This window comes from Chaetura pelagica, unplaced genomic scaffold, assembly GCF_000747805.2.
Source record: "Chaetura pelagica isolate M959 unplaced genomic scaffold, ChaPel_1.0 scaffold32, whole genome shotgun sequence".
NCBI lineage: Eukaryota > Metazoa > Chordata > Aves > Apodiformes > Apodidae > Chaetura > Chaetura pelagica.
The window spans coordinates 1419840-1433442 of NW_009952368.1; the positions used below are offsets into that span (position 1 = coordinate 1419840).

The 13603-nt window shown below is 45.7% G+C and overlaps 1 protein-coding gene across 1 annotated transcript in view; it reads left to right on the forward strand.

Moving 5' to 3' along the window:
• The window catches only part of CDON (cell adhesion associated, oncogene regulated), a 35069-nt gene extending 22333 nt beyond the window's left edge, over window positions 1-12736 (forward strand). The window contains exons 14-19 of the mRNA XM_010008092.1: window positions 595-717; window positions 2792-3019; window positions 4155-4426; window positions 6749-6828; window positions 11522-11778; window positions 12570-12736. Of these exons, the coding sequence (XP_010006394.1) occupies window positions 595-717; window positions 2792-3019; window positions 4155-4426; window positions 6749-6828; window positions 11522-11778; window positions 12570-12736 (1127 nt within the window). The remainder of the gene's footprint in view (window positions 1-594; window positions 718-2791; window positions 3020-4154; window positions 4427-6748; window positions 6829-11521; window positions 11779-12569) is intronic.
• Window positions 12737-13603: the final 867 nt, after the last annotated feature.

A 13603-nucleotide genomic window follows, 5' to 3' on the forward strand; every position in this document is an offset into this window, starting at 1 on the left:
AGCCTCGCGCACTCCATTCGTTTCCTACTCTGCTTAATAAAATGCACGTTCAATTATTGGCAGTTTCGGCTGAGTTGAACAACCCAGATGGATCCTTCCATCTGCTAACATAACCCATCCTAAGCCTGTCACTTTGCTGTGTGCGTCTAGGAAAGGAAAGATTTTCCTGTAAAAAAACAGTTTGTGAAATGCCATTGAACATTTTGGTTTAGAAGAGAGGAACTTAATTAAGATGCACAGAAGTGCTGCTGACTTCAAATGTCCAGACTTGGTAGAAATCTGGATGTCTGATCTTTTAAGTTTAGCAACTTCTGTTTTTTGTAGAGAAAGAAATTTAAAAAAAACCTCTACAGTTGAAAATACTGAAAGGAACCCCCAAATTTTATTCATCAAAATGTTCCTCTAAGCTATTTCACAAGACAGGTCTTCTGCTTTCAGATGAGTCCATAAATGGTTAATAAAAGACTTTTGTGCTACCAGGAAAGGCTGTGATACCCCTGTGTTTTATAGAGGAAGACACTGCAATGTCCTCGTACCTAATTCTGCCTCCTGCCAGTTAATGAAACGCAGTTGATATATTTTTTTTCTCCCCAGGAACGAAGCAATGGCACTTGATAAATCACCTGCAGCCAGAAACCTCCTATGACATTAAAATGCAGTGCTACAACGAGGGTGGGGAGAGTGAGTACAGCAACGTGATGATCTGCGAAACCAAAGGTGAGCGTCGGCGGGGGCCGTGTTGTGGCACACAACACCACCTCACATGTGGGGGTTTTTGCAGCCCCAAAGTCAGCTGGGCTGAAGGTCGTCATTTTCTGGAATGTTTTGGAGGATTCTTTTGTATCCCAAAGCTGGGCTTATTTTAAGCATATGGAAAGCAATAAGTTGCACTCCCGAGAAAGGCTCTTAGCAAAGCTCTGCAGATTTGCCTGGCCCAGGAGATAGGGTTGTTGTTCTGGGTTGTTTTTTGTTTCTTTTGCTGTGCTGATAGCCTCTCCTCAGGAGACAACGGCGCTCTTAGAGATGACAGAATTGATTTGTACGTCTGTTTTCTGTCTTCAGGGCTCTGTGACACGTTGTATAAGTGCAGACCGCAGCAATTGATGGTTATGTTGGCTGCCTCCATCACTAATCCTGCGTGCCTCTGGCACAAAGTTTGTACTGTTCTCTGGAAGTGTCAGATATGGCAGTCACATTTATTTTGCAGAGAATTCCTGTCTCCTTTAATCTCTAAAACCAAGTAAGGCTGTAAAGGGAAAATGCAGACAGTAAACTTCAAGTGCAGGTCTATGAAAAAATGTTTTCAAAAAAGAAAAAAGCCCTTGAGGAGCGGAAGCATCAAAATGGAGCTACGTGAGGAGCGAAGCCTTGGAAAGAAGGGCTGGGAGCTGCAGGGCTGCCTGCAGGGCTGGCCTTCCTCCCATCAGGAAAATCACTTTTTTCCCTAATTTTAGAATTGGCAAGATGTCATCTGTTGCTCATGCTGACTCTTCCTTAAAATGTATCTCCTCCAGGGTCCCAGGGGTAATCCAGTTTCTCTAACCTATCTGCACAGAGGTGCTTGTGTCTCTGACCAGCTCCACTTCTTAGCCAGGCACCTCTTTTATGTTTTTAATGTCAAATGAAATTAATTTGTGCTGAAAACTAATGTAAATTTAATTCCTGGGTTAAATTATCATCTTGTTTTCAGTGCTCGTATGCTCAGCTCTCAGTGTCTTAAATAGGATGGTTTTGAGAAGGAGGTTGGCAAGGTTCACCTCAGATAAAAGTAGGTCACCTGGCAGCAGTTCGGTGATGGAAATGCACGTTGTGGTTTTTCCTGACCTCAGAAGTGGAAAGATTTGTGTTCTTTCAAGTTGGGAGTGAGCGCAGTTCTAGCCATGTGTGTGTCAAGTTGCTCATTAAAGTCTCAAGTGACCTCAACGCAAGGGTTAGCGAGTTGAATAATAACCATTTTCCAAGGCAAATAGTTACTACCCAATAGCAGTTGGCCTTCTCGTTACATGTTTTAATTTTGACTTGCAGGCTTTCTCTTTGAGCCAATAGGATTCTAACTCTGCAATCATTATTTTCACTTCATAATCGTAGAGTCATCATCGAGGTGGGGAAAAAACCTTCAAGATGATCCAAGTCCAACTGTCTTGTCCTACAACCCCCAACCACTAAACCATCTCCTGAAACACCACGTCTACCCTTTTTTTGAACACCTCCAGGGGTGGTGCCTCCACCACCTCCCTGGACAGCCTGGTCCTAGGCCTCACCACTCTTTGTGAAGAAACTTTTCCTAATATCCAGCCTGAACCTCCCATGGTGCAGCTTGACCCCATTTCCTCTTGTCCCATCACTGGTCACTAGGGAGAAGAGCCCAACACCTACCTCACCAGAGCCTCCTCTCAGGTAGTTGTAGAGGGTAATGAGGTCTCCCCTCAGCCTCCTCTTCTCCAGGCTGAACAGCCCCAGCCCCCTCAGCCTCTCCTCATAACACCTTTTCTCCAGACCTTTTCTCATCTCATTAGTTGCCCTTCTCTGCACCCTCTTCAGCACCTGTGTCTTTCTTATACTGCAGTGCCCAAACCTGCACCCAGTGCTCAAGATGCAGCTTCTCCAAGGCTGAGCAGAGGGGCAGGATCACCTCCTGGTCCTGCTGGTCACACTATTCCTGATACAGGCCAGTTGTACCACCTGGGCACACCGCTGGCTCATGTTCAGCCCCCTGTCAGCCAACACCCCCAGGTCCCTCTCTGCAATGCATCCAGCCAATATCCCCATACTTGTTTCTTCCTTCATCCAGTGAAACGCACACCAGGAGCATCCGAATATCCAGTGAAAGACCTGAGCACGCCCCCAAGTGCCCCCGAGCGGGTTGGAGGAGGAGGATCTGGGCCATCCAATGGCCCCGTTCGGAGCAGTGACATGTTGTACCTGATTGTGGGCTGCGTCCTGGGGGTGATGGTCCTTATCCTCATCGTCTTCATTGCCATGTGCCTGTGGAAGAACCGGCAGCAAAACACCATGCAGAGTGAGTTACTTCTGGATTCCTTTGCAGAATTACACAATGTAGGGGGTGGGAAGGGACTTCTGGAGATCATCCAGTCCAACCCCCCCTGTCAGAGCAGGTTCACCTAGAGCAGGTTATACAGGACAGCATCCAGGCAGGTTTGGAATGTCTCCAGAGATGGAGCCTCCACAGCCTCTCTGAACAGCCTGTTCCAGGACTTGTCACCCTCACAGTAAATGATTTGTTCCAGTTGTTTAGGTTTAACCTCTTGTGTTCCAGTTTGGGCCCTTTTCCACCCTTGTCACAGGACACCATTGAAGAGAGTCTGATCCCATCCTCCTGACACCCACCTTGAGATTGTTTATAAGCATTAATGTGACCCTCCCTCAGTTTCCTGCAGGCTGAACAGACCCATGACGGAAATATTATCAGTGTCAAATTAGTAACATTTTATGGCTGGGAAACGTTTCCTGTGATGAGACAACTGGTGTTTAGAGACGTGTACTTTTTAGATGCCTGAGGTGAAGAGCTGGGGTGCTTTTTTGTAAGACTGGTTGATGCTGGCTATGCTGCTGTGTGGTTGTGCTGCCATTTACCCTGGTGTCCAAGCTTTTTAGAGAAGTGTTGGTGAGGAAAGCCCATCCATTCACAGGCAGGAGCCTGGAGTAGGTGCACTGGAGCTCACCCACTGATTCTCTGCTAGTCTTTTCACTAGCTTTTTCTGCTGGTAATGCATTTATCAGCCTTGCTCTTTTCACAGCCTGTGGTTATTTTTAAATGTCCTTACTCTCTGAAAAAGAAATATGAAACAAAACTTCTTGGAAGGTTAGATAGTGTCTTCCACTGTGGCCCAGAGGAATATTCTGGAGGTTGTTGGCAGCAGATGGCAGAGGGTCTATTGATTGTACAAATAGCCTGTTTTTAGGATGTTTGTACTAGTGACTGAAGTCAGCTGAGCCCTGTCAGACTAATGTTCCTGGTCTGTTCCTCAGGGCATGGCTGTTTTCCATTTCTGTGTTTGTATACCAAGCACTTGAATATTACAGTTAATTTACGAAAGCTGTAGAAAGAGCAAATAAGTTTTTGTTTCTTAGAGATGCTCGTTTAACTTCTCCTTTGGCAATAAATATGCTTTGACTAACAATGTCTCTTGCAGAATACGACCCTCCTGGCTATCTGTACCAAGGGGCAGACCTCAATGGGCAGATGATTGAGTACACAACCTTACCTGGCACAAGCCGAGTCAACGGCAGCATCCACGGGAGCTTCATAGGCAATGGCAGCCTGGGCAATAGCTGCCCTCATGGAGTCAATGTCCCAAATGGAGTCAATGGGATGATGAACGGGGGAGCTGGAATGTACCCTGGGCATACCAGCTCCCTGGCCAGGACACACGTGGACTATGAACATTCCCACCATCTTGTCAATGTAAGCTCTCACTCTGCAGTGGTGGAAGGCTCAGCCTTAGACCTGGGATTGATTCAGAGGTTGGAAAAGCATAGTTAATTTGGGTGGGGGAAATACTCATCCATTGATAACAGCCAGTTCCACTAAATTACTTATCCCAGAGGAAGCAACTGGGCTGATATTTCTGATACAAACATCATGGTTTTCATTTGAGGATATCAGATGACAGCAAGAATTCCACTTACTCTGGGAAATCTGCCTCTACCCTCCTCCTAACAGTGTGTAAGCTCCGAGAATGCTTCAGTACTGGGCTGAGAGACTTTACTTGTGCATATGGTATTTCTCAATCTTCAAGTTAAATAGATTTAATTATAGCTGCTTATTCTGCAGCTTTATGGATCACCCATTTTTTCCCCCACCTGTTTCAGATCTGTAACTCTGAGCAACGCTATTAATTATGGCAAGGCACGAATGTAGCAGGAGGTTCCATAAAATAAAATGCCCCATACATCTTGAAATGCAGCAACGTAATAGGGCTGTCTCTTTTTTTCCCAGTTCCCTAGTTTGTAACTGTTGAGACAAGCTCATTTTTTTGTTTTGACATTGAAAATAAAATTAAAAACTAATTTGAGTCTGCGATCCAGCCTTTGTACACTGTGGAAAAATCATTCATTTGCTGCAGTGTGTCCCGTTTCCAAGAGAGAATAATGATTTCATTATTGTCTATGGAAACAGATGGCTTGCATTCAAACTTACTAAACTTACTCAAAACTGTGAACATTGCCCAGGAAGACTGAAAGAAAAAGTTCAAAAGTCTGAATAACCCATGCTGTTTCTGGAGGAAAAAAATGGGGCTATTGTTTGTGTTAGTAATTGAACACAAGCACTTCATTTTATTGAACAACAAATTAGCGCTTGCACAGTAGTTGCCACTTGAGTTAAACTCCAGCTTTGAGTCCAGACCAGTTGGTTCTTCACCTGCTTCTCTCTTTGCTCTGCTCGTGGAACAGCAAGTGCTGCTTTGTGGTCACTTTCAAAAGCCACCAAGACCCAAACAGTGGTTTTGTTTTTGGACCTGTCCAACTTCCCAGTGAGTGAAACTCTCCAAAAGTCTCCAACTGTACAAGCCCACAGGAAGGGAAAAGCTCACCCATGAGAAAGCTTGGAACTCTGCCTTGATGGTTTGTCCCTCCAATTTATATTTTTTTGGAAGGAAGGAAATATGCCTGTGGTAACACAGGTCTGGGTGCTTGGAGCTCCTCTGTGCCACAGGATGGGACACGCAGTGCCGAATAGTTGACGTGGTTGAGTTTATTTCTTTTCCCCCTGCCATGGTGTAGAAAGTTTGAGTCATGCAACTTCTTACCTAGAAGGACCCAAACTGGCACACGGGTGAGGCAGCCGAGGAGGACAGGGTGTTCTCATCCTCCTTAGATCTCTCTTTATTGTTTCATTGATTGGACTAAATGAGGAAGAGAGAAACCAGCCAGGATAGCAATCAAGACTAATTAGCCATTTCCTCAGTGATCCCTGTTGGGTTGAGCGGCCTCAAAAAATGGAAGGATAAGCCCTACTTCTTGCAGAAATAAGGGTTGCTAGAAGTTCCCTACCACTTGAAATGCCAAGTGAGCCTCCCCAGACCTCTTCCCCTCCTGCACGGCGGCGCGGTAGCCGGGCTCCATGGCCCCTTTGCCAGCGGCTCCCGCGGTGGCGCCCGCCGGGTCTGGAACCATGAGGTATGGGTTAATATGGGCATTTTGACTCACTTGTAATGGCCCCCGTGGCCAAAACCAACAACACAAAATCCCTCGCACCCCAAGTCGTTGCTGGCGAAGGAATTACCCCATCTGTACAAATACCAAATGCTTCAAAAATCAGTCTGGCGCAGTAAACTGATCTAATCAGAGTAATTACAGGAAAGTGGGATGGGTTTGTGTTGTGACATCAGCCCTGCAGATTTAATTCTCCGTCTCCCCAAGTGGGCACCGTTTGCTAACGAACAGCAATTTGCTTTCATGTCTGTCATCAGTGTTAAAAATAAACATATTTACAGTGTGTTTATTAAATTAAACCTTAGCATATGAAGCTGAAAACAGACCAGGGAAATTACCACATACTTGTCTAAGCTGCAGTTATTTACTTTTCCCTGACACATGCTGGCAAAAACCCTCCACTAAACTTCATATAATAGCTCAGTGTTGTTGTGCCACATTATGGGGCATGGGTCTGGAGATTGATAAGGTGGAAACAAAGTGAAAAGGTTGGAGCTGAATGACCTTCTCTCGTGTGTTGGGAGTAGCAATTGATTTTTATTCCTGTTCTTTTGCCTCCTTCCTGCTGCAGGGCAGTGGGCTGTACACAGCAGTGCCACAGGCTGACCCCTCCGAGTGCATCAGCTGCCGGAATTGTCGGAACAATAACAGGTGATGTAAAATGTGATTTAAGTAATTTATTAAAACCCCCAGAGCTCATTTTACTCCACACATTCCTCTGATGCTCTCTAGGAAAGGAAGCAGGTCGGGCACTGGCAATGTTGGGTTTTTTTTTTTTTTTAAACGTTAGTTCCTGTGTTTTCTTCAGTTTTGAGATAACAAAACCACTCCAGATGGAGTTTGTCAAATAGGATTTAATTGCTCTTCGATATTTTACATTTCCTGCCATGCTCCACCAACAAATTAGAGTCACAGCTTTGCTGTCACAATGCTGTTCGTTGTAAAACACAGAGGGTGAGGTTCCTCAAGTCCCCAGGAGCAGGTTGGCTGGCCTTTGTCAGGGTGGGGTACTTCTTTTTTTTTTTTGCATGAGAAAAAGGATTCTTGTCTAGAATAAGGGAAAAGTTTATCTTCTGTGTTGTAGCCAGAGTCTGGATTTTTATGATGCTTTCACTTTTGAAAGTTTTAAAGAATACACTTTCAGGCTTCTGACTAAGTCTCTAGTTATTTTAATGACTAAAAACAGGGCTGGAAGTCAGATGTGCTGGGTTGCTCTGACTGCTAAGTCCTGGGTTTTTTCAGTCATACTTTGAATTTTCTGTCTTACTCAAATTGTCAGCTGCCTTTAGGTGTATATCTGGAGAAGCTGAGCTGGAATTACTGTTGTTGAAGGCAGAACACCAGTTTGCTCTGGTTTCATGGTTTTACTTTTCAAAATCCAGTTTAGAATAGGCTTTAAATCCTTCTTTCTGTAAATATGCACGTGGTGATGTGATGGGCTGCTGCTGGCAGGTGGAGCTGGGCATGCTTTGACCAGACCAGTGTCATGGCTTGTCTCTGGGGAACGTGGGCTGCAATGGCCTGTTTTCAAGGCAGGCTCTGGAACAGCAGTCATCAAGATGTGTGCTACCTGCCATAATTTGGAACACACTGTGTGTGTCACACTGTAATTAAAAGCTTGCTCTCCTGTTTTAAGCATATTTAATTCTTTATTGTGCTTTTTTTTCTGAAGAAAGCAGGGAGGATGGGTTCCATCCTCTGCAACTGTGCTTTTCTCCCATATGGCTCATCAGCAGGGTTTGAACTTTGAATTTTCACATCCCTATTCTATATTTGACTGGTTGATAAAGAAACAAGTTGTCCTTTGCAGCTGCCTTTATCCCAGAGGGGACCATTAACCTCCATTTGGCAGCCATTAAGCTCCAAGCTCTGCTCCTGTCTCTTCCTGGTGCTGAGGGAATGGAAGTAGGACATGGAAAAGGGGAATGGGGAGGACCAGGAACATGCTGGAGAATCACACCAGGGGTCAGGGAGCTGGAGGTGAGGAGGAGAAAGACCTGGTGGGTTAGTGCGGTCAAGTCAGTAGGTTTTGGCAAGTGGGGATTTGGGGCTGGAGTCTTTTTCATAAAATCACAGAGTCATTTTTGTTGAAAAACACCTTTAAGATCATCCAGTCCAACTATTAACTCAGCTCTGCTGAGTCCAGTGTAACCATGTCCCTCAGCACCACATCAACAAGGCTTTTACACACCTCGGGGAATGGTGACTCTACCACTGCCCTGGGCAGCCCATTCCAGGGCCTGACAACCTTTTTAGTGAAGGATTTTCTTCTAAAATCCAAACTAAGCCTCCTCTGGTGCAACTTGAGGCCATTTCCTCTAGTCCTGTCACTTCTTCCCTGGGAGAAGAGAATAACACCCCCCCCCCTCTCTCCAACCTCCCCTCAGGCAGTTGCAGAGCCAGGAGGTCTTCTCTCAGCCTCCTTTGTTCCAGTCTGGACACCCCCAGCTCCCTCAGCTATTCCTCATAAGACTTGTGCTCCAGACCCTTCCCCAACTCAGTTTCCCTTCTCTGGACACTCTCCAGCCTCTCAATGTCCTTCTTGTGAGGGGCCCAGAACTGACCCCAGTGTTCAAGGTGCAGGCTCCCCAGTACAGGGGGACAATCCTGCTGGTCCTGCTGGCCACACCAGTGCTGGCACAGGCTACGATGATCTTGGCCTTCTTGGCCACTTGGGCACATGCTGGTTCATATCCAGCTAGCTGTCAAACAGCACCCCCAGTTCCTTTTCCACTGGGCAGCATTCCAGCCATTCCTCCTCAAGCCTAGAGCGCTGCCTGGGGTTGTTGTGACCCAAGCGGAGTACCTGACACTTGGCCCTCTTGAACCTCATGCAATGCGTCTCAGCCCATCAATCCAGCTTTTTTCCCCTTGTCCAACCTCATAGCAGGTTTGGGCTGGCCCCCCTGTCTGTTTCTGCAGAGGGGACTTCTGCTGCATCCCACTCTCAAATTATTTCACCTTGTGTACTGAAACCAGGCAGTTCCCTCTGCAGAACACCCACAGGATGGCAGAGGAAGGTGGGTTTGGGTGGAAATTGCTCTAGTGGGTGACAGTCTCCAACTCTTGAGTATTTCAGGTGCAGGTGTCCTGGCTCTTCTGAGCAAGTGTTTCCACCAAATGTCTGGCGCTGTTGCTGCTGTGGGTTGATTTCAGCAGCTGCTTGAATTGTGACCACGTGCAAATGAATCCTAAAGGTCTGGCTACCACGGCTGCTTTCAGCAACAGCCATCTTGGAGCAGGCTGTGGTGAAATCCCTCTGTCTTTTGTTGAAATTAGCACTTTATGCTCTCGTGGAGACTTGCCAGGGGTAGAAGTTGCTGAAAGGTGGATACCCACTTTGCTATTGTGGACGGGGCTGGTAAGACGAATGTGGTTTATGCTTGTCCCATTAGAATTCAGACCTGACTTTTCCCCCCATTTTCTGGTGCTTTTCCACTAAAACCTTCTTAGATACCTGATGGTTGCAAAGGAATTGGCATTTTTGCATATCCGTTAGTTGCAGATTTGCTTGTATTCTGATCAGAAATCTGGAATACACTTTTCAAATAAAGGACTATAGGTCTGGTTTTCCAGCTTTTTAAACTGTGCTGATGTGGATTCTAATCAGATTATAGTTTGGAAGGATTTTAGCACTGAAAATTGATAGAAAACATGTTTTCTGCAGCAGGGATTTTACATCTCTATTCACACACACTTTGCTCTGGATATTCCCATGGCTAGTTTCCATCAAAATGTGGTTATTTAAGCTTAAAAAGCTGAACTGCTGCTTTGAAACATCATTCAAGCCTCTACAGTAACACGAAAAACTACTCCAACCTCTGTATCTTTAAAAAGAAAGCCCCATAAACATGCAAACCCAAACATTTAAAATTAATTCCTCTAAGAATATACTTTTAAAAAAAAATAATAAGTGAGTGCAGTCAAAACCTCTGCGGAAAGAAATGCAAACTAATAAATGGATTTGTTTGAAGCCCAAATGTGTTTCATGTGGATTCTTCAGTGGCTTCTGTGGTATTTTGGTACTTGGAATAATGATTTTGGAGGCAGTTCTGGGAGTGGAAGGACAAAATAGGAGAGGGAAGGTTGGTGCTGCTCCGTCCTCACTGCATTCTGGAGCGGAGTGGGTGATACCACAGCTGCTGGAGGGATCCCCCCTTGCCCTGTGTCTTGGCTTTGTGAGTGAAACATCTGCTGGAGGGAAAAGCTGCTCCAGTTCCTTCTCTAGAAAGTTGATTTGTGGCGATTTTGTTGTTCTTTCAGTTCTGCCAATCTTGATGGGGGTTTTCAGGTGAAAATATAAACAGTGGCTCCAAGCATCCAGTAATAACCAGCCACCCCAGCAGTACACATGAGGCTTCTCACCCTGAGCAGAAGGGTTGAATATATTTAAGTTTGGCAGCCAAACAAAAGTAATGCCCTGTGTTGTGTGTGTTATCAGTGTATAAAACACTTGAACCCTGTTTAGCCTCGGTGGGAGCATTTCAGAGCATCACTGGCTCAAGGGTGGATCTCAGCTTCTCCATTCTTATTTCAGTGCTTTTTATTTTCTCTGCGGATCTCTTGCTGTTCCGAAGCATTTTGAGGAGTGGTTTTCCAAAGTTTATGGCAGCTATACAAGAAAACCTTTTACTTTTGTGGTAATTATGGTTTTGTATAAAACCACACTAAAGTGGAATATATATATATTTTGAGGGGGGTTTAGGGAGAGCATTCTTACGTAGGAATTACTGACAGAATTGTTCAGTGAGGCCACGTTGCTCCTGGGGCTCCAGACACCATAGGCATTCTCCCTATGTGCTGCTGTGCTGTGCACCTCTCAAAATCCAGCTCCTTTTTCTTATAGGGTTAAATATCTGGGCTGTAACAATTGATTTTTCCATTTACATATGCCTCATGATTAGAGGGCAACAGTCCAAGTTACACAGCAGAAGGGGGTTTTTATTCATACCATTGCATATATTTTTCTAATTTGCATTCACTCCGATAACGCTTAGTATTTGTTTTCCAAGGTATTTCAGTCTGCTGTTTGAGTTCCAAACTTGAGCTCTTTTTCTTGGCAGTGAAAACCTGTTTTATGGGGCTGCCTTGATGGAGAAATGGACTCACAAGTCGGGTCATTGGGTCACAATCGATGGGGGAAGGAACCGAGTGCATGTTTTCAGTGTTTCTGGCTGACTGTTGGGATTGAAAAATGCTCAATATTTTATTTAATGTCCACATAGAAATTTGACTGTTGTGGATGACACGCAGTAAAGACTTAAAAAGTGGCATTTTCTCAAGATTAAGTGGTGGGGAGAAGCAGTTCAAAGTAACCCTGCTCTGCCTTGGGTCCCCTATGCAGGTGTTTCACCAAAACCAGCAGCACTTTCAGCAGTACCACACTGCCTGTCATGCCCCTCGTTGCACCTTATCAGCAGGAGGGCTTGGAGATGAAACCTCTCAATCATCATGTCATGATGGCCATGTGCTTGGCCTCCAGTGTCCCAGAATGCAGCACCCAGATGGAGGAGGACAACAAGGAGAAAGTGGATCAGCCCTCTGCCCCTCATTCCAGCTGTCGGGAAGGCATCAACCAGCTCTCTGTGGGCTGCAGTGATGGTAAGGCATTCCAGAGAGGATACCACCCAGCTTTGAAGCTGGGAATACCCTGCAGGGAGCTTAATTTACAGCAGAGAAGCTGGTAATTAAGTCCACAAAAGACCTGGCTTTTTGAGAAAGGTGAAGCTTTCCACCTTTCCCTAGTGGACGTGTGGAGCAGCAATGCTCCAGTGCCCGTGGCTGCCGTGCCCTTGTGTCTGATGCCTCCAAGTGTAGCTCATCGAATAGCTGTGCTCCAGATAACAAGGACTTGCCTGATTTATTGCCTTGCACCTGCAGCGTGGTCTCCTGACACCACCAGAGTGCTCCCTAATGGAGTTTTCCCTAATGAGAAAGGTATCTGTGACGGCCCAGAGCCATCCCATAGGCAAGAGCAGGAACAGGAATGTCAGTGGGAGCTGGGCTGACCTAGGCACCATGACCTCACCACTGCTGGTGATGCCTTTGATGGTCTCTGATAGAGCTGGTCTTCTGAGTGGGAACGAGCCTGAGCTTGAAGGGCATCATGCACTTTTTATTAGACCCTGGCCCAGGTTGCTCAGGGAAGGTGTGGCTGCCCCATCCCTGGCAGTGTTGAAGGGCAGGTTGGATGGGGCTTGGAGCAACCTGGGCTGGTGGGAGGTGTCTCTGCCCATGCAGGGGGGTTGGAACTGAATGATCTTTAAGGTCCTTTCCAACCCCATTAATTTTATGATTAATCTGAACTTTTGGGGTTTGTAGATCATTGAGCTGAAAGAAGAGATAGAAAAACTCAACACCAATCAACCAACCAACCTGCTCTTGCTTTGCAGGTGACAGCTGTGCACATTCAGAGACATCAAACCACATTTTGAGCTGGAGTCCCCTTATTTTGCAGCCTGTTCCAAAGGACTGTAAGGAAAAACCAGGATGGAGTTCATCCAGAATCACCTTAAATGGTTCTGGGGACCTTCAGCAGCTCCAGCTCCAGGAGACCTGAGGCAGTGACCATTGTCCCCACATAACGCCAGGAACTGCACAGCAGAGTTGCTGAATTCAAGGGAGTGATGGAGGGATGTTAATTATAACAGAGAGAGTCACTATTTATTTTTTTGTAGTAGTGTCATATGAATGTATCTTGTTTTTAAAAATGGTTGCCTTTTTATATTATTTATGCCTTGAAATTCCCTTCTCCCTGCCCCCCCACCCCATGCACCATGAAACTAGCCTTGTTATGTGTATAAAAAAAAACCCAACACAAAACCAAAAAAAAACCAACAAGAGTTGTAATAATATAAAGAACAACGATGGGAAATTCAGTGTGTGTTTTCCATGGTGTGAGACCAGGAAAAACGTTTGGAGCAGTCAGATCCAGGGTCTGATGCCTCTGACCCTGTCAACTCAGCGTCGCGGTGCTGGAACTCTCCTTCCTATGAATATTTCCTGTCCTCTTCTGGTTTCTCGGAGAAGGTCCTGATGAGTAAATAAGAATAAATAAGAGAAATGAACCTTGGCTGGAGGAGCAGAGCTTGGTTTGGCGATTGCTTGTGCCTGTGGGTGTTTGATAACCCTTGCGTTTGCAGAAGCATGGGTGAAAATCCAGCCTGTCCCACCTTCCCTCGTTGCAGAAGACAAAATCCATTTCAGCTGTGCTTGGTTTGAGGGAATAACAACAGCTTTAACAGCCTTTGAACTGAAACAAGTCATGTTGAAGCAGCTCCTGCCAGCCCTACCTCTCAGAAATGGCCTGATGTAGGTGTTGCAACATTCACTGCAGGTTTTGGGGTTGTTACTTGGTTGGGTTTTTTCCAAATTTAGTCAGAGCAAATAAAACAAGCAGGTGCTTCTAAAGCACTTGCCCCCCCCC